Source organism: Notolabrus celidotus, chromosome 4 (assembly GCF_009762535.1).
Source record: "Notolabrus celidotus isolate fNotCel1 chromosome 4, fNotCel1.pri, whole genome shotgun sequence".
Classification (NCBI taxonomy): domain Eukaryota; kingdom Metazoa; phylum Chordata; class Actinopteri; order Labriformes; family Labridae; genus Notolabrus; species Notolabrus celidotus.
In genome coordinates this window covers 21,443,894-21,465,289 of record NC_048275.1, presented here as the reverse complement: position 1 = coordinate 21,465,289, position 21,396 = coordinate 21,443,894, and the positions used below count along the sequence as shown (strand labels likewise).

Here is a 21,396-nt window from a genome sequence, read left to right as displayed (position 1 = left end):
AAGTCAGACAAGCACTTTACAGTTAAGCACAATATAAACCCTGAGATTGTCACCTCCAGCCTATGACTCAAGCTAAATGTCAACAGAACCGTTTTTTTTTTCTGTTGAGTCACAATGGAGTTACAGCAACAGAACAATTATATATGACTGCCAGGCAATCAACAGGATCCAAACTTTCAGTATGAGCACGTCTAGGGTGCAATTCTCTCATCTGCTGCCAGGATGCATTAATAACAGAGGTAACCTTTTATTAGTGTAAGTAGTTGAGTACCAATTTTACATGTTGGCTAAAATTGTACGCTCATCTAGCAGTGAAGATACAAAACTAAACTTTGCAGGACAGATTCACCAGACTCTGCAACATGATATAGCCTTTCAGTATGTGCATGCAAGCCATCGGTTCTGACTATGTAGAGCTGCTGATGCAGACACGTTGTGCAAGTGCACGACACAAGATTGATATTCTGGATTTCTGAAAATCTTCGATGGTGTGATGAGAGCATTTACTATAAAGAGAATACCTATAGAGTTCAGTCACACATTTTACTACATTACACCATATTCCTTTGTGCAGGGTTCAACAAGCACTACATGAAGAATATAAACAATCAGAAGATTGTGACAATCATCAGGAAATCTTAAGTACAGTCAAAGAAACACAACTGTATTTTAGTAGCCAAATGTGATATTTATTTGTGTTGATTTAAGGCAGATACATCATGAAAGATAAATAAGGAGAATGCCATGTCAGTCATGTTTCTGTTCAGTCACAGCCTGGAGTCAAATCAGACACTAAGGCACGAGATAGAAAAAAAAAAGGTCACTTTTTCTTTTTTTTTTTACCTTCAACACAGCTTAACAAAGCTTCCAGGAAATTGAAGCAAAGCATCTTCCTCATTTGAACACCATGGGCTTTGAAAATACTTCCATGGTTGTGATTTTACTGTTGCTGAACAACTTTTAAAAGGTGCATAGCATGGCTACTGCAATAAATGTTGCCCACAAAGAGAGGCCATGACACTTTCTTTATAGTTTTAACACTTGATTCTGATGTGTGCAAAAATATGTGAATATGTGAAAATATAAAAACGATGACACTCACGAACAAAATACAACAAAAAGAACAAAGAAAAAAAAGGATTGAATCTACTGAATCTAGGCGTTCTAATTATCTTCTATAAAACAGACATTTTCTCATGTATGAAATTAATACTTCAAAACCTCAATTTACTTCCACTAAAGAAATGTCCTTTTCATACATAGAAATGCCTAAAAGTTTTAAGTGTGCATCAATGGACATAATAGGCACATAATCAGACTTTAAAACCAAGTACAGAAAACAGCTTTTACTGTTTGTGTTAGATACATATTTCTGATGGGCGCATCAAAAACACATAGTGTTTTAATGCCAGTGTCATTGCAATGAGAGAAAGTGAAATTGAGATAGAATTATTTACTGTCAAACTAAACAAAAACAACAACAATAAACCTATTTCAGTACAAAATGGAGCTGAAATGACGACAGGAAAATGTGTTAGTCAGCATTTGAAACTATTTCAAACCTGATGAATGTTAACTTTCTCTTTGTAATAAAAAAATCAAGTTTTCAAAAATCTCTTCGTATCTTTTCACATTTGTTACACTAGCAGCAAAAAGGATCCAGCAGCTCTTGCAACAGACATTCACTTGTTCCTCTCAGACACAGCGTCCTCTCTGTGCAGTCAAGCTAGTTAGCCAAAACCTGGAGATCAAATACTGAACTTTTAACACTGTGATATCATAAATACTTATCTAAGATATCATCAAAGAAAACCTCTTGATAAAGAGGTGGCGGAAACACTGCTCCGGAATGAGAACTACAGTGAAGACTTACAACAGTTAAAAAAAATAATCCCTTCAGAGGTAGGACGGAGCTCCCCTAGGGTTTCTGAGTGCTCTGCATCCGCTGTCTCCTCCTGGCCAAGGCGTCCTGTTTCTTCCTCTCGATCTCAGCGTCAGAGCACTTCCCTGTCATCTGACTTGTGATGAAAACTGGGAAGAGGAAGAAGTAGGGAAAGTAAGATTAAAACACTGATGAAAAGAAGTGACCTACTCAAACCTGAACTCCTAGATAGATTGTTGCCATGACCTTTAACCACTTTGTTTTAAATGTGTTAACATTACAAGTGTTGCCACCGTAACAAGGCACAGTTGGTGCCCACAGTGAAGCTTGTTAAATGTGTAAAAGAAAAAGCCCATCCCTTTATGTGAAGAGCAAAATCAGTCTGCAATTCACTGACAATGGAGCTTCCTGAGGTTTGGACTCCTGACAGCTTCACAAATTAAATGCAGGGCGCTGTGTTTACTTGCTTTGGGGGAGAACTGTTCATGTACACATGCACTTAGCTGTGATTAAAAGAACAACATGTGACATCTGTTTTACTTACGAGTTTTCAGTTCAATATCCTGTCTTACAGCTAAGTTCTCAGGACAGATGATTGCAAAGATGCAGTTATTACAAAAAACGTTATAAATGATTATATTCTGTGGTTACAGATAATTGTCTCCAGCTTAAATTTGGTTGTAGTTTATATCATCTTCTAATTATAATGATAGTTAATATGGCCTGTGTGCAAGTAGAACATCTAAGACAACTTACCTTTACTGCGTATCACAGCAGAGTCTGACACATTTCTCTTGAAGGCAGTGTGACAGGATCTGGAGTTCTGCGTTTCCCTGGCTGTCACTGTGCGTGGCGTCATGTCCTGATTAACATTCCCAGAGTTACTAAATGTGCCCAGACTCATGCGACTTCCTGGGACGCTCTGTGACATCCCTGATTTGCTGTTGACACCTTTCATGGGAACGTTCCATCCTTGGTAGTTCCCAGCTTGACAGCTAGTCCCTGGTAATGAATTAGAACGTACAAAAGAACCTGGAGACTTTTTATAGGCTCTAGCACCTGTGTTTGTGGTACAGGTTGTGTGGATTGGCAGTGGTGCCGTGGTTTTTCGCTGTCCGTCTAGACTGGTATCTTGTTTCTCTTGGCGGATGCTTTGGCTGCCTTGCGGTGGCTGACTGTTGGAGATCTTTTCCACGTTGTCACATATCTGAAAGAGCAGCGCATCATCATCCCTGTCATCCCATAAGCTGTCTGAAATGTCTTTAACAGAGCTTGTGACAGGACAGGTCTTGAGATCATTGGTGGGCTGGGGAATCGTTGGTGCCTTTGACGCAGCAGAATTCTTGTTAGACATCTTTGATTTAGACTGTATAGCAGTGAAGTTGGATTTGGAATCTTCCTTGGCAGCCATCTTTGGCTGGAAGTGAGGATTGGGCTCTAATTTGAAAGTGCTTCTGTTGGTAGTCTTTGGTTTGGGACACAGTTCCTGGAGTGCACTGTAGCTTGGCTTGGAGTACACGTTGGGAGGCTGATGTCCAGAGTGTGTAGCTTCAGTAGAATTGCAAACAGAGGTAAACTGAGTAGTGTTTGTTTTAGTGTTAGACTTCAAGGTGGTTTTAGGGCTGGTGTCCAGTAGTTTGTCAGGATTCTGGGTAATCGCCAGAACAAAAGAGTCATTCAGTAGGTCATCATTTTCCCAGTCGTCATCAAAGGCATCACTAACACCAGTAGGTTGTGCAGCTGGGTCAGGCTTGTCAGAGGACTTTGCCTCTGATTGTCGAGGTTCAGCTAAAGTTGAAGTCACAAGTTGTTTTCCTGTTACTTCCTGTGAGCAAGCTGACGCTGAGGAGCCCTGGCTTAGTCTGCCACTGACCTTCTGAGTGGAACAGTCAAACAGAGCATGCAGCTCTGCCTCCACTTGATCTGATGAGGACAGACACTTTGAATCCTTCACATTAGTAGAGAATGAAGTCTCAGTCATTTTTGCTTTTGAGGTGTTCACAGATACGTTCATGTTATTGTTCACTGCGTTAAACCGCTCTGAAGTCTCCCTGTCTTGTTGCATGTTCTTGTCAAACTGCCGGGCCAGTTTCATAAGGTCCTCCACACTGCTCTGCCTACAGAGAGGAAACAAAAATGAGACACAATGATCAACAATCAAAAAAAGACAGAGACAGGAAAAATGCTTCTACTTAGAGATACCCCCCCATTATATTTGCATTAAGTGTTAAAGTGCAAGAAGTGTAAGAAGGGAAACATTCACAGGTCATCAGTGTTTATCAAAGTCCATCAATTGAAAACATACCTGGATGATCTCTTCCTCATTCTTGGCTTTGGAACATCTGGTGTACAAGGGACAGCACTGTCACCTATCCACTGCAGCAGAGGAGAATCAGTCCCCTTCCGTTTCACATCCTGCATAAGCAAAAAAGATGAAACACAGTTTTCAAAACAAAATCTGAACAAATTCATTTGGTGTCCCTGTGAGTGTAACAATTAAAGAGATAAAACTAACCTTTGGAGCAATCCGGTTCACTATATCTGAGATTTCCACAACCCTGTTATTCCTGGGCCCTGACAAACACACAAACAAAGTTATTCTTCTACTGAAAGTATCAATACATTGCAAATTAAACTCTTTAAGCATGCAGCATGATGTCGTTTCAACATCCATTTTCAATGGATTGCTCAGCAGGAACATATTTTGTCTCTTTTAGAAAAGCAAAGCATAAGTTGCATGTTTGACAGGTGTGAAGGTTGTCATACTTATAAAACCTGAGATTAAGATATGTTGTGAATCAATATATATTCTTTTTTACCTGTATTAGCTGGGGTGGGAGATGTAGGATCCCAGAAAATGTCCTGCGTTGGTTCCACATCACCTGGAGAGTCCCCATTATTCAAGATGGGAAATTTGCTGTATCCTTTGCGCTGCGGACTCTGCAAATCTGTGCACAGAAATCAAAGGTCAATCACCATTGATTTGGTTCATCCTATTGTAGTTCATCTAACTTAACCTTGTAGCTACATGATAAGACTTCTCATGTAACATGATGTGTGATGCTGTTTTCTATGCTGACAAGAATGCATGAAATCTTGTTAATATTTAACATTATTATTTAATATTATTTCTATATATATTCTTGTTGAAATTCTTGTACTGTAAACCTTTTTTTTTGCTGCTGTAACTCCATGAATTTCCCCGTTGTGGGACGAATAAAGAAGTATCTTATCTTATGTAATACTACAGCATGGAGCTGATGAAATTTCAACATTTGGGCTAATAGCTCTTTACAAGAGCATGTGCCTTTAACAAGCAAATACTATAAGTCAATTTTAAATGGACACATTCTGTTCCTTTTTTAAAAATTGAATACCGAAATGTAATTCAAACTTTGTGCCAAGGTTTCTCGACTATAAGTGAGTGAGTGATATTACTTTAAGCACAAAATAAACTAAAATACATCCTATACAACAGCTTTTTTTTTTCAACATGCTGTTATTTATGCAGTGTCTGGACATCACGGGGAACAACACTTTCAAAACTTAGGGTGCCTGTTGTGTACATCAAAAGGTCATGTGTGGCAATTCAACAGAATCAAATTTAACACAAAGTTATGCCTTGTGTCCCAGCTTGCAGAATTTCTTTTCTTTTCTTTCACAAGTTCTGGGGGTTAAGATTAAACCTGATCCCATATTGATCATCTTCGGGGTGTCGGAGGGGCTCAGGAACCTCCAAGTCTCTGAGCGCTGTCTTTTATCTTATGGGCTGCTTATTGCTAAGAAACTGATCCTCCTATTTTGGAAGAAGAAAGAAGCACCTACCCTCAAATTATGGTTAACGGAGATTACAGACACACTTCATTTAGAGAGAATTAGATTTGTTCTTAAAAACAGACTTGAGAAGTTTGAAAAAATGTGGCGCCCACTGATCTCCTTTTTGCAGAACTGAAATGATCAACCTTTTTGTACATTGTCAGGTAGTACTCCTTGGGAGGGTTGAGGGAGGGGGAGGGTGGGATAGTTATAGTTCTACTGTTAACTCTATGAGGAAGACAGCTTTGCCTGATAATAAGGAATGAATAATCCGAATTAGTGATGAAGTAGTCTGTGAGACCAGGCCTTTGATTTAAACTGTTACATGAAAATTGAATGTCAATGTGGATGCTTTGTGGATATCTTTTTTTCCTTAATAAACATATTGAAACAGGAAAAAAAAAAAGTTATGTGTGCATAATACAATCAGGTGAAGACACAAGCAATACAATCTACTGGAAGGCTGGCATCATTGCATTTTCAGTGTTGTCGCCTAATGGCCGCAGTCACTTCACCAAGTCTGCAGACCTGCATCAATGTTTCAAAACCATCACTTTATCACGTTTGTTCACTTCACAGGCTGAGCAGAGGATCGTCTGTTTCACTGATACACTGTCTCACCTTTACGCAGGGGTGATTGTTTATCGGCAGGCATCCTCGTTCCTGTTTTCATCTCCTGTGTTTTGCTGTGACAAAGTTTGGAAACACTCCTCCACAGTTCACTGAACTCAGATGTGCCTGCAGGAGGTTCGGACATTGTTCCATATCAGAACGGTAACGGCGCAACGTCTGCTCATAATTGTCGTAAGAACTGTTCCGATGATGCTTCGTGGCTCCGATGAGCACAGATGATACTCTTTTTCAATGTTTGTTCAGGGTTTTTTTTTGCAAACGCTTTTGTTGTTTTCGTGCAGTAAATCCGTTTATTCGAATTAGGCCGCCATGTTTGCTGCAACGTCACGAAACTACGGATGCCGGGTAGGATTTTTCGCAGATCTCCCCCACAACGTTTCCTCGAGGCAGAAATAATTAGCTCGAGCTTTTAGAAGGTGAGTACAAATGATACTGTAAAATTAATGTGGCAGTATCAAACTTAAATCACCCATTGCTTCAACAATTTTATGTACAATAAATTAAGTTTACCACTGTCCAGGTGAAGTTTACTAGAACAGGTTAAACCAGGGGCGTCAAACTCATTTCAGTTCAGGGGCCACATACAGCCCAAGTTGATCTCAAGTGGGTTGGACCAGTAAAATTGTAACATAATAACCTTTAAATAATGAAAACCCCAAATGTTTCCCTTTGTTTTAGTGCTAAAAAGTACAAGTACATTCTGAAAATGTTCACATATAATGAGCTATATTTTTTACAAAAACCGCTGTTGTATTTTTTGCCATGATGAGTCTCATAGTGGGCAGAATATTTGACTTTTTAAGCCCTAAAACCTGCTGCGGACACACCAAACAAACACAAAGGTTACCCATTCACATGACACAGAGTGTAATGTTTACAGCAAAAGAACACATAGATTATAATAATGAAGAAGGTAAAGTTGACTATTTTTGACCCCCCTGCTCCAGCAGGAACAGTCTGCTTCCGGACAGTGTTTGCAGGGGTGTAATGCTAGTGTTAGTAATTAGTGGATCATCTTATAGTGCTCTAAAAAGTCTTTATGAGTCTCAATCAGATTATGCAAACAGCAAGTAATCTATTTTCTCACTTTGAGAAAAAAGTCCCAGAAAAAAAAATGCTGTTCAGGGCGCTCCGTCAGCACTATTGTGACCCCCAGAGAACAAATTGGAAATAGTAGTTATTTTTACGGAAAATAATATTTTCAATTTACAAAGTCGTTCCACGGGCCGAGTTGGAACCTCTGGCAGGCCGGTTTTAGCCCACGGGCCACATGTTTGACACCCCTGGGTTAAACCATATAGACTTGTTCAGAGGTGTTCAAAGTATTCACATTCATTACTCAAGTAGAAGTAGATACGAGGGTTTAAAAAGACTTCTGTAGAAGTTGAAATATCAACACTAGCTTTTTACTCAAGTAAAAATGTAAAAGTACTGTTTTCAAAACTACTTAAAGTTTAAAAGTAAAAGTAATGTAAGGGGGAAAAATGTCATTAAGGACAAAAGCTTAGGCTGCGCCACAGGGGCCTATAGTGCACTGCCTCAACTCCCCCCAAAAAACATTTTCTAAAGGCCATAATGACTATAATGTTATATTAACCCTCTTGTTATGTTTGTTTCTCAGGGACAGCAATAATGTTCCTGGGTCAACTTGACCCGGGGCATATTTAATGATCCAAAAGTGTCCGAACCCCAATAAAATCCCCAAAAACATTTTTTAAATGTCATTATTAATTCCATTACTAACCATTTAAATCAATATTTAGTGCAATGGTGTTCTTTAATCTCACAGATCATGCTTCAAAGAGGATAACTCACATCTTTTTTCTTTTAAATTCAGGTTAAAACTTTTTTTAATGTACATTGAAAAGCCATAAATATAAATAACAATAGTTTTACATTACATAACTTTTGGTTTATTTTATTTAACATTTAGATTTTTTTTTTATGCATTGCAAATGTGTGAAATGAGCCATTTTCATTGTATATGTTGTTCACGCTAATTGAGCCAAGCAGAAGAAGTTTCATAGCAAAATAATACTTTGAACTTTTTTTTTTTTAATTTTAAACTTTATATTGGGTCGATTTGACCCGCAACATTACAGGAGGGTTAATACAGTATGTTAATGTTGAAATCTATGGGTTGCACCTGTTTCAGCCGCATTTATGCCCATTGAAAATGAACATATTTTTGTACAATGCAGATACATTACAGAACCATATATGTGCACTACTGAGCATTAACGTGTTTCATGGAGCGGAAGATATGATGACTAATTGCCTATAAGTATTTTAATGGTGCAAAAAGTCAAACTTTACAGGCATGTTATCAACAGCTTTTATTGGAATGTCAATGTACATAAATGTGTTTTTTTTTTTTTTAAAGATGACAAGCCGGAATGAAAACAAGCTGAAATGAAATAAGAGTAACAAGGCTATTTTTAAAATGTAATGAGTAGAAAGTACAGATAATTGCTTAAAAATGTAAGGAGTAGAAGTAAAAAGTTGTCTGAAAAAAATTTACTCCAGTAAAGTATAGATACCCAAAATTTCTATTTAAGTAAGGTAACAAAGTATTTGTACTTCGTTACTTGACACCTCTGGACAGAAATAAGATGATAATCTGACAAAATATCAGCAGTGGTGAAGTTATGCTACCCAGATAGCCCACACAGGTTCCATTTGCACGTGGGTAGGGGATGCACCGATCCGATCCTGGTATCGGATATTGGCTAGATCGAGCTCAAAAAGCTAGATCGGATATCGCTGACAAGGGGCCGATATATAGTGCCGATCCATATGGCAGATCTATTCATCTGAGTTCTATGCTTTTCTGTGTTTACAACAGCCATGTACGTCTCCTACGTCATCAGCGCCTTTATAAAATGTGCTGCTGATTAATATTGTCACAACATCAGAGGCGGAGAAGGGAAACAGTAAGGGCAAAGCTGGGTAGAGTAATAATGCATTCAATGATTTTAATCCCAGCCACAGGTACACTGTACTTGTGTGGGAAGCACTCTATGGAAACACTACTTTGACATATTTTTTATTTTCTCATTTGAAGCAGTTTTTTTTATACAGAATATTCAATTCCTCTTATCCACTGCTGAGGTTTACAGCTGAATTGTAATATCTGTTGGTTATGAAGATTAACTCACCAAACTGCTGGTACTTATTTATAATCTCTTGAATAATGATACTGTCAGTTCAAAAATGTTTATTTTTTTTTGGTTTGCAAAGTCAGAAAAGCCTGAAGTTGCCAAGACATGATTCTATCCTCACATTAAGGAATAGAGATTGTTAAATCAATACCGGTATCGGATCGGATAATATCGGTATCAGCAGATACCAAAGCCCAGGTATCGTTATCGGTATCTGGACGTAAAAAGTGGGATCGGTGCATCCCTACACGTGGGCCTAGGTAAATAGATACTAAATCTTAGCATGTATTCTGGGATCATTTAAGTTGTACAGTTTATGCATTTAATAGTTTAATCATGTCTTGGCCTGCAATAATGCAGATGTTATTTGGCCTTGTATTTTCTATGATGGAGGCCAGTTGTTAAGACTTATGGTTGTGTGATTTGCATGCCTATCAAATAAATAAATCACAAATAGTTTTCATAAATTATTATTAAGGGGTTTGAACTAATGTGTGTGTCTGTCAAGGTTGTAGCTGTGTCAGCAGCTGGTTCCCTGAAAAGATTAGACTGGTGAATGTCAGTGTTCATTGTATATTTAACTGCACTTAAAGTTGTCTTACCAACATCAACTTATAATTCAGTCACTGTGATTCTACAGTTTCTGTATATATTGTAGTAAATTGGTTTCAGCCTACATTTTTTAATGCAATATCCAAAATGTAAGTTCTAGACTTGACAGAGGCGGGATGACTGTTAACACCAGAGATAAAATATACAACTTTATTTTTAACCTAAAAAAGTTTAATGTGTTGTACTGTTGTAAATATATCAGAAAGTCATCAACAAAAAATATTCTATTCTGAATGGAAAATCGGGCAGGAAACTGGCTTTATCTGTCTCACAACTGCTAACATACGATTTTTAATATTGTTCAGTTTAAATTCAGTGTCTATTATATCGTTTTCATCTTTGTTATTCCAACATCCCTACAGAAAACTGGCACACAGTAGCAAAGAGCACAATTTAATAAAAGACAATCAGTTCTCAAACAGAGAGACATGTGTAGTGTACGTATGTGAATGCACTTAGTTTGGAAATATGATTTTGCCCAAAAGTGATATCACCCTGTCATAGATCTTTGAGATCAAAACTGTTTCCCTTTCATTGCAAAATGCTCAAACATATATAAATATTTTTATATTTTAAAAGCTTTATAGGTGGACACAGTATACATCTTCCTAAACTTTAAAGTACATTTTCAGTGTTAGTGAAGTGGAAGCTTTAGGTGTCCCCACACTTTTTACTATTCCATATTTGACCATAACTGGTTAAAAAAGTAACTTTTACAATGCCAACAAAAGTTAATCTTGGGCACGTGTCAAAAACTCAAACTTTAAGCTCCCATGAGGAGTTTTGAACTCCTCTGCTGTGGGGTAGGTGTCAGAGGAGATGATTGAAAGCATGTTGTCAACATTTTTTTTAATTAAAGTAGGATGTGATTATCTGTCAGAAAACACAACTTACACATGTATAGGACAAATCAGCAGAGAGATAATACACACCACTTTGGTCATCCAAATCTACAACTCAAAAGTTCCTCACAGAAGCTTTTAAGTGAGCACAGCCACAGAGACACGTTTCCTTTTTCAGGAGATAATTCTGGAAACAGGCCTCTTGTGTCAAATTCTACACAGTGGAGGTCAAACAGCCAAATTAAGTAACTGTAAGTAAACACATGCTATAGAGGAAGACTCTTAACTGAAGGTCATTAGATACACTCTCAGTGTCAGAGTCAAATGTCAGAGTCTTAATGCAACTCTTTGGAATTTAAGCAAAAATATGTCATTACAAATCTAATCTAAGTGATAGGCGCTTCAAAGACTTAAGGTCAAAGGTCAGACAATTTGAAAACACTGCATGAAAGGTTGTTGTTTTTAGTTAAGGTGTCTGATGGGTCAGTGGATGATTTTTATTTGGTTTTAAGGTAGTGAAAGCCAAAAAATTGTCATATATATTCTTCTTACTTAAAACTTGCTTATGCTTATTTATAAGCATCTTATTTTAAAGTACTTGAGTATCAAGGGGTTCAATTCAAAGCTGCTGCTGATAGATAAAACAAAACGTGTTTCATATTATTCTTAGCTTGTTTTGCAACAGGAAAAACCCTTCAATGAATTTATTTGTTTTGATCTTCACAAAGAATCAAAGTCAGGCACTGTCAAGTCAGATAATTTATTTAGGACCTCACTGGCATTTGAGCATAGTAAACAATCAAGGATTTGCCTTTCTGCATGTCTTCATATCAGATAAATAATTGCTGCTGTGGTAAAAGGTTAGCTGATGATTCCAGATAAGCTCTTACGTTATTGAAACAAGTCCATGTTTCCACCATTATTATCCTCTTATCTGTGAAAGATGGGGAAAGAAGGCTTGCGACATTGTTTTTATTCAGTGTATTCAGAATTTCCACTGACAACACTAGCACGACTTCTTTAATCAAGAATGAAAAAAGGGTTGTTTGATTGGCGAAAATTCTGAGCTTGAGCCTCTTGTTCCTTAAAGGAAACTAAACGTTCAACTCGAAATTTGTGGAGATTTAATCAGCGAGGCACTTGGGGATTGTGCTTGACTGTGTTTAAGACATTTATCCCTTTCACCTCGTGAAACTTGGATGGATTCATTTTCCAAGCCAGGTCAGGAAAATCAAGACAAATGTAAATAAAACCAGTTGCAGATTACATATGTAAGAAAAATCTTCAAAATTGATAGGTTTGATCCTGGATGTATCCTGATGCAAGCCTTTTCTTATCTTTATTAATAAAGATATATGACTGTGACACAATAACATAAAAACATTGTGGGAAAAAAAATCTAATTTCTAATCACTGAGGATTGTTCATCACATGTATCACATTCTGCAGAGCAATTTCCAGAATAAAGCACTAGATGGTGCTTCAATACCTCCTTGGTAGTGTGTGTGTGTGTGTGTGTGTGTGTGTGTGTGTGTGTGTGTGTGTGTGTGTGTGAGATAAAACTTGATGCAGTGAGAAATCATAGTTGCTAAAATTATAGACAACACATACACACACTCCCACATAGACGCACACACATATGCTGCTGTGAATTACGAGTCTTGATTAGTCCTGATCCGGCTTTGATTGTTTTCATTTGGAAGCACTTTATCAATGTGGAGATTTAGGGAAGCCAATCATCCTCGCTTCTTTGATGGAACGCCAGAAACTGTTAAGAACAGACGACATGTAGTTGGAGCCTCTACTTCCCTGGTTAAAGCATAATTCTTGTTTCATCAAAACATCAGCAGTTATTTAGCCACTGCCAATAGTTTGTGCATGGTAGTAGAGGTCAGCTGCAACATATGTCAATTATTTGGAAAACTGCTGCTCATTTAATGTTGCAGGAAAAATTTAGAGAGCCCTTAGTCATTTGAACTGAAAAAAAAGGTGCACATATTTCTGTGGTCGTTATTGTAGGAAGGTCAGCATGTCATACATTAAAGCGTACAGCAAAAAAAATATTCAATGAATGAATAAATTATAATTAATGTTAATTTAAAAAAAACAAAACCACAGAATTAGGAATAATCTCACCAAGTGTGTTCACAGAGAAAAACAAATGTACCGGTTTAATCTTTTAACAGTGAGTTGAATTTTAATTCATCATTAGGCCTCACACTATGACCTGAGCTAAATCCTCGGGTGAAAACTAATTAAAATCTTGTTTGGTTTGGTTGTAGCGAAAATAGTTATTTTAATAGAGTGGAAATCAGCCTCTTCTCCCTGTTATAGAAAGTGGCTAAATGATATGATTTCCTGTTTGTATCTTGAGGAAATCCAATACACAATGTCAAACACCCATTATAAGTTTCTTAACATCTGAGGACCCTTTGTGGAGTTTATAGAGAAGGAGAGAAGTCAGACTGGGAACCAACTATGACAGTATACTGTATATGCACAGCATTAAAACTTGGTAGCACCCCAAATGATGTTGTGTTGTGATATTCTCTGATCCCTGCTCTTTTTGCCTCGCCTTGGACCCCTCGTAACACTACAAGGACTATCTGTGGACTCTACTTCTAACCATTTATTTATTTGTGGACAATACATGAATGTATGGACTGACATGGTTTCACATCTTATCTCTTTTCTGGCCGTGTGTTGTTTTTTTTTGAGGGGTTTATTTTTTGTTTGTTTGTTATTTGTTTTTTTGTGCGTGTATGTCTTTATATGTATGTTGTTATAAATGTATAAACATTTTTTATAAATAAAATCTTTAAAAAAAGTGCTATAATCTTGACATCCTTTTTGTCAGTTATTGAAATACTAAACAGTAGGCTATTTTTAAAAAGTCCTGAAAGCTCAAAGTAACATCTTAAAAGTGTTTTTGATGAGGCATCAATCAGAAAAAAGCCCAAGAAGTCAGAACCAGTGAAAATTGCAGGTTTGATACATGAACAATTATAATTTTATACAATAGTTATTTATTCATCTTTGAAAAATTATTATATTTCATTACATAATTTAGTTATTAGTTGAATGCACTTTTAGTTAATAAGCAATTGACTCACCCTGAAAGCTGTTATATTTCATAGAAATGTGTTTCATTTCCCCCGTGTCTTTCCCTAGATAAGCATGTCTGCAATGATGCACATTTAAGCCCATAGCCATTGTTATGTTAGTGGCGTAGCTGTCGTCAATGTAAAACAGGTTAACTGGAACTGCCAGTTTGGATGTAACAGCGATTTAATCAACAGTTAGCTACGTTTCATGCCTCCCTTTAATGCATTCAGCTAATCTTGAGGGTATCCCCATTGCTCTGTCAAGCGAGCTGTGTCATATCACACTGCCACGCAATCCACGCCTGGGGGGCGCCGTCTCCTGCCCGTCTAAAAGTCACCATAACACCCTCTGTCACACTGAATGTTAGCATTTCTCTGAAGTGATAGTTAGACCACAGAATAAAGGGCATGGATGTGTCACTCTCAATTTGAATATGAGGCATCAGCCCTCTGCTGCCTTGTGTTTTTACCCGCACCATCTTTTCCTCCTCCTACATAAGCCTTTCCACCCATGTCACGGCAGAAAAAAATGTTGCCAAAGGCTGCAGAGGGAGGAGAGAGGAAGAACAGTTTAGCTTGAATTCTCCAAGCTAGCTCGGTTCTCTCCAAGAAGCCTGTCTCTTCACCTAACCACCTACCGCCTTCTTTCTATTTATTGGTTACGCCTGTGTTGTTTAGAGGCAATTAAGGAGCTAATTGTGGAGATTTCTGAGTACCGGGTACTATAGTAAAAAGTAAAGAGCTAATGGCTAATTGCCAAGCAGCTGCTAGTGTTTATGAAGCAGGAGTGTACATGCCATGGGATCTACCAGGCGTAGACAGCAATGAGGACAACAAGGTTTATGTGTGTGTGTGTGTGTGTGTGTGTGTGTGTGTGTGTGTGTGTGTGTGTGTGTGTGTAGTGTAGTGTAGTGTGGGGGTAGGGTTTCATCATTGCAGTGGATCCCAGGGATGGTTCACACTGGGCAGATGCCAGGTGAGTGAGACAAGCAGGAGAATCTGATGCTCAACTCAGAGTATCGTCTGCATAAATAATGATCACCTCTCATGGCCTCTGGTGCTGTTTCTCCAAGGACTCCATGTTTTCTTCCATGTTTGTATGTGACGGGTATATCCCAATGTTTATACCACCCTCCCCACTCTCCCTCAACCCTCACACCCATTCTGCCAGACCCCCCTTTGGGCTAGCAATGCCTTGTGGATGACAGTTAGCATGTGGCAGAGCTCTCTGAAGTGGAAGGGATCCAGGATGCTGTGTTTCTGTGCCAGCTTCCACCAAGCTGGGATTTCACCCATTTCACAGTGTCTGCCAATGACTGGGACTGTGAATGAAAGCATTTGAAACAATGCCTGGTTCTGCAGTGTCACATCAGCGGGCTTCAGCGGTGCTCAGAAGCAGCCTAAGGTGGTTTTGGCGTCTATCTGAAAGAATCCCAGCAGCCCCTTTTGGTCACATGGGGCGAAAAGGAAGTGCTAAAGGGTGTCCAACTGCGATCTCAACCAACAGTGGATGGTTGAGATGAAGAGGAGGAAGATGAGAGGAGGACATCAAAGCTGGACACTTGTGGTCTCGTTTGGATTTGGCTTTCTGTTCCTTCATGTTGGCAAAAATGAGTGGTATGATTTCAGGATTCTGAACAAGTCAAACATTTACTGAGCACATTTCTGGTTGTTTTGATTGCAAATGTCAGACATAGGAAAGCTTTTAAGAGCATTTAAGATCTGAAAAGGATATCACAGTTACCAAATAAGAGCTTGAATTTGACTGAATAACCTTGACTTCAGATCATCCTTATGTCTCTCTATGTAACAGCTATCACTTTCTTTTTTTTTAGGATTACTCAAACTTCACCAACAGAAAACCAATGAGAAAGACATGGAGAATACTTTCCAAACTCTTTGATTGACAGATGATCTCTTGAGGGTGCGGAAGGCAATGATTAGCTTAGCAACAAGGCTGGGGAATCTCAAAGTTAAGCAATACCTTTATTTAAACAATTTCATCCTTTTTTATTAAGCTAACCTCCAAAACCCAATGTCTGTAATGAAATAACATAATTTTAGTACATCCAATTAACCTCTGTCTCGACCCCCTCAGGGCTTCACTTAACATAGATTCAACTAAGGTTGTCTTGCCTCTGTGCTTTAGGTGTTACAGATTAAAGACACAAGACCTTTCTGACAGCATCTCTGCTGTCGCATTTTGTTGGAATACTTGCAAAATACTGTGTAATGGTTAACGCATATCTATATGATCATACTGACGTCATGTAACATGTAAAGGAGATGCCAAAGAGGAAGCCATTTTGCAGAAATAAGACGCCGCAGCAGTCGTGGAGGACGGCTAAAGCAAAAGAGCACAGAGGGGGCGGTGTGGCTATGTTCAGCACACTGTGGCAGCAGCCTACTTTGACTGCTCATTTATTCTGTTTATAATAGCAAAGCTGATGATAAATGTCCCGCAGAGTGCACATGTGCTAAAATATTCATCAATTGGAGGCCCCCTAATTTGCAGAGGAGGAAAACCAATAAATTCAGATGTGAGCGGCAGTCATGTTATATTTATATGAATATGCAAGACCATGGGTGGGACAGAAGTAAGATTAATCTGGCATGTGTGCACTTTTAACCAATCTTAATGTTCTTGTGTTAGATGGAGATGTGTGAGAGGAAGGTGAGAGGGTGCAAAATAAATGTGGGTGTGCCTTCATGAAGGACCTTGATGGAAATTTAACCATAATTGCTCTAATGATGTTTCTCAGTTTTCATGGATAATGTTGAGGTATAAAAAAAGTCACATTTCAACATGTATGATCCTCTGATTAAAGGAAAAGTGGGGCACTGCTATTTCTGTTTATTTGGATTCCCAAACATATAATACACAGAAAACTCCCCAGTGTTTTTTTAATTACATTTGTCATTACCAAGTTATTAAACATTTTTCATCCTAAACCACATGATTCAAAATCCATCTTGAGAGAATATTCATTTTTGCTGAAAACTTTTCTAATGTACCTCCTTTTCTCCGGCTTTATTTTGTCCCTCCTTCTTTCTCACCACATCCTTTGTTTTGCTCTTCCCCCACCTATTCCTTCTCCTTCTGTTTTTCTCCCTGTGTGTTTTTCTCACCCTCACTGCTCAGGTGTGTGGGGGCCTGGAGGAGAAAGAGGAGGAGGAAGAGGAGAATTGTAAGGGGGGGATTTCTCCAGTTGTATACCCCGTAGAGCCACTCTCTCCTGGGGTAAGGATGACAGGAAGTTAGCCAGATGGCACAGAGCAGGTCTGCAGCATGTGACCTCCTCTCTGGAGAGGCAGGAAGCAAGGAGGAGAGGAGGGAGGGACAAAGATGAGGAGGAGGAGGAGAAGAAGAAGAAGAAGAAGAAGAAGAAGGGGGGTGGGGGTGAGTGAGCTTAAGCGAAGGAGGTGAAGAGATGGAAGAAAGATGTGTGGAGTGGAGCTGACTGAGCCTCTCATATATCAGTGTTACAATTTGTTCCGCCAGTAAGACCAGGAGCTTTAGGATTGTGATTTATGGTAATACATATTGTATAAAGGCGCAGTAAATAACAATTTCATATAAATATTTCTGCAGTGTTCTTCCTTCTACCTGTGAAAGATATAACACAGTGATTCAGCATGGAGTCAGTTGTTGAAAGCATTTACATCGGCTGTTCTGAACAAGCTCTTGATTGGGTTTTCTGGGAAAAAAATAAGTGACTTGTGAACAGCAAGTGATGACATAGCAAAGATGAAGGTTATGAGACAAGCTAGTGGTACTCAAGATGTTCCTTACTGTCAACAACTCCCATGAAAAGACCAGTCAAATATGAGCACATTTCCCCTGTGGAGCGAAGCCAGATATGTGAGTCATACAGCTGTATTGTCGGTTAAACATCGGTGAGACCATTTTGAATAGATTGAATTTTCTGATATGCAGTGACCACAATTTTAGCCATTTCAAGACAATCCCCCATACTCCATCCTGATGGTGGTATAACTCTCAGAACTGCAACAAACAGCACAATATTAGTCTGTGACTGAAAATAGTGCTTAAGAAAAGCACAATCCACTTATGTTTGAGTAACATTTTTTGAAAATTGCAGTGCCAAGCTCTGTGACAAAATTAGTATAGCTCTTTTAAAAGCTGTACTATAATGTGTTAAAGGCTTAAATGTTCATAACAGCTATGGAGCTTTGCAATCAGTGCCACACACAAGGAAAGGAAGTCAGAAACGTGATGAGAGGTGCTCACACCTGATCACTTCTTTCGGGCAACAACATTCAAAAGATGTGTAAGGGCCTTTTACACTGTGTGACCAAGCGGCAACCTCTGGTCTCAAACAATGAAGCCCATGCGGGAGTGTAATAAACTGCAATTCATCGAGAATCCGCTTGAGGCTGGCTGCAGAAACACCGGAGACCACTCAGACACTAATTCAAAAAAGACGATCTTTGCAGCATTAATAAACATGTTTACAGCCTGGTTCAAAAAACAGCTTCGCTAGAGTAGCTAATTTTTCTATTGGCCCACACTGTATGGGGTGTGAATTTTTGTCTAACGTGACGGTTCAGAAGATATTAAGATTACAAGTTTTTTCCCAAATAAGGACATGACTGACTTGACTCCCGTATGGCAACACATAGCTGTTGGCTAGGAGGCTCAAACTCTGCCTGGTTGAGTTCCGCATTTCCAATATGGAGGCCGTCGATTGGCCTCAAAAACAGCGCTCAGGAATAGATGGGTGACGTCACGGATACTACGTCCATTTTTTATACAGTCTGTATGTGTGACTGACATCTATGGGAAATGTAGGGTAGACATGCATAAACAGTTTATTCAGATCTTAAAACAAAGTTTTAAAAAGACCAAAAAAGTATTTCATGATTAAGTTACATGTTTTAATGCATGGACTTCAGATATAATAATGAAATAGTTCACTTGAAACAATAAAGGTTTGAAGTTGATCAATCAGGAGTTTTTCAAACGGTAACCGTAAAAATTCCAGTTTGGCGCTACGAAAACACACAACTTCATTTCACACAGCTGGGAGCCACATCAAATGTTAACAGCTCCAATTTGCTATCGACATCCTCACAGTAAAGTGGAAAAATAAATTGACAAATTTTCCCACTTATTATTACCAACATTCCTATGCACACACAGATTTGCTCATCACATTGCACAAACTTCCATTTCATGCACAACTCCCTGTCTTCCCCCAAACCAACCCCATCCCTCCCTCTGTTCCCCTCCTGCCTGGGGTTTGCCTTTGATCTAAATTTGGCCTCAGCAGAAGTCTTGTACACAGTCATTTTCATATGGAGGCTTTGAACACACTGATGGAGGGCCATTGCCGCTGTGCTCACTTTTATCCTCAGAGCCCTTTTCCCTCGGAACCCGGCGAGCATATGGCGAACACCCCTCACCGGAGCTTCCTCCTACAGGAGGGACCGCCCACTCCTAACATCTCTTATTCCCCAAGTCTTAACATCACTTGGGGTTAGAGGTGTTAGAAATTAGTTACACTGATGTTGCTATAAGAATTATGCCTACAAGGTCAAGTTTTTAGTGTATACTGTATACTGAAAAGTTTTTAAAAAGCGGCATGTTGGAAAACCTGGACAAAGAGCAACATAAAAACAAATGAAGATATGTTAATATCACTCACCTGCTCTGCTTTCTTCTTCTTTTAGCAAGATGAAACACAAGATAACACCTAGGTCAAGAAATAATGTATTGCACTATTGAATCTCTTTAATATTAAGGTGGAAAGTGCAGTTATCCGTCTGATTTTTTCATTTCTTCGAGTGTGTTCTGGGATGAAAAGATCACCTTTCTGGCTCTGCTTTTTCACTCTGCTGAAACAGAAACCTGCTCATTGTTTGCTAACAGAGGGCCACAGTCTTTTGGTCTCCTTATGTCGAACTGAGCAGCCGTCATCTGCTGCCAAAACGTCCGTCAAGAGACAACGACCAAAGCAGATCCACTGTATCACAGGCTTTTTTTTGTAAAAGAGCACTGGCTGAATGAATAGTTTTTGGAACCTGATGTTCACAGAGAGTTCAGTCTGAGAGTTGTGTTTCCTTTTTGAAGATTCAAGCTAATGGGACATGGATGTTACAGGCACCCATACCACAAAGAAGTTTATCACATATTAAGGCTTAGAAGGTGGCTAAAACGTTAAAACGTTGTTGCACCTGTAATAAATGGCACGAAAGTCATTCAATTTAAGATAATCAAAGTTAAACTCTTTTTTTCCCTTGATTTCTTGTAATGAATATTGTAGACTTAATAGTGTTTTTGAACTGAAATGAATGAATATGAGTAATTTTACAATCCTCTGAAGTAAAAAAAATGAAGCTGTGAAATAATACACTTAACAACAATCAAAATCTAATTATAACTGTCTAGACACTCACTGTATTTTCCTATTGTTAAATGCTTTCCTGGTGAGGGCTGTTACACAGCACATCTAAGAACAAAAATACATGTGTACCCCAGAAGGGATACAACATTTATCTCATAACCATTTTTTAAATGTTTACAGCCATTGTCTTCCTTTTCAGTGCAAACACCATGCCATACATGTAAAAGCGCTGCCGGGGTTGTTTTCATGCTTTTATCTTAAGTACATTCTTCTCAGATTGTTCAGCCCTAGAAACTGGTAATTACCATATATTATCACCTCCACAAGCACCACCACTAGGGTTGCCATGTTTGAGGTAATTATATCACTCCCGAGTTGTCTGTATAATCACTTAACAGAAGAAGCAGCTCTGCATTTGTGGGAGCTTTGACACAAACGGAAGAAATGTCGAAGATGTTTTTGTTAGCCAGGGAGATACATCACAGTATGTTGGAAGTGTTGTCTGGAATTCTTTAACTGGTCCCTTTTTTAGCCTGCCCTGAGTAAATTTACTATCTTCTAAAAAAATGAAGGAAATCCACTTGACCACACCTAAAGAACTGTATCGAGGAGACACGGAACAAGAGTCGATTGGTTTGGGATTTGGATTATGCCTGAAACCTGAAACACAGATCATTTTGGCTTATAGGTTTGCAGCAATTTTTCTGTATGCTAAAACTAAAACCATTTACAGAAACATGAAACAGAATTGTTTTTAAGAATGAAACTCTAGCTTAGCATCTCTTCTTGAAACTTTACCTTGGCCTTGACTCGTGCCAGTTTGAGGGTTTTTTAGGTTGTAAACAGTGCAGCCATGTTGAGGCATATCAGTCTCCTCTCCTGCACCACAGACACTATTATCATTCCAACACTCATTTCAGCTGACTGTGATATTGTGCTGGGTTTCCGTGTTTGGTGTTGTCTGGTTCCATCACGCCA

General features: G+C 38.7%; 1 protein-coding gene and 1 long non-coding RNA gene across 2 annotated transcripts; one reads left to right on the top strand and one right to left on the bottom strand.

The window, feature by feature from the left end:
* Nucleotides 1–667: 667 nt before the first annotated feature.
* Nucleotides 668–6,717, bottom strand: si:dkey-78p8.1 (ewing's tumor-associated antigen 1 homolog). Its single transcript, XM_034682154.1, has 7 exons — nucleotides 6,320–6,717; nucleotides 4,702–4,830; nucleotides 4,398–4,456; nucleotides 4,188–4,297; nucleotides 2,639–3,999; nucleotides 1,874–2,031; nucleotides 668–1,741 (listed from the first exon to the last, which is right to left on the bottom strand). The coding sequence occupies exons 1-6, from the start codon at nucleotides 6,453–6,455 to the stop codon at nucleotides 1,919–1,921; spliced, it is 1,908 nt and encodes a 635-aa protein (XP_034538045.1). The 5' UTR covers nucleotides 6,456–6,717; the 3' UTR covers nucleotides 668–1,741; nucleotides 1,874–1,918.
* LOC117811721 lies at nucleotides 6,303–17,633 on the top strand. The gene is made up of 2 exons (XR_004631056.1): nucleotides 6,303–6,747; nucleotides 17,193–17,633. It is a non-coding gene; the product is annotated as an uncharacterized LOC117811721 (long non-coding RNA).
* The last annotated feature ends 3,763 nt before the right edge of the window (nucleotides 17,634–21,396 follow it).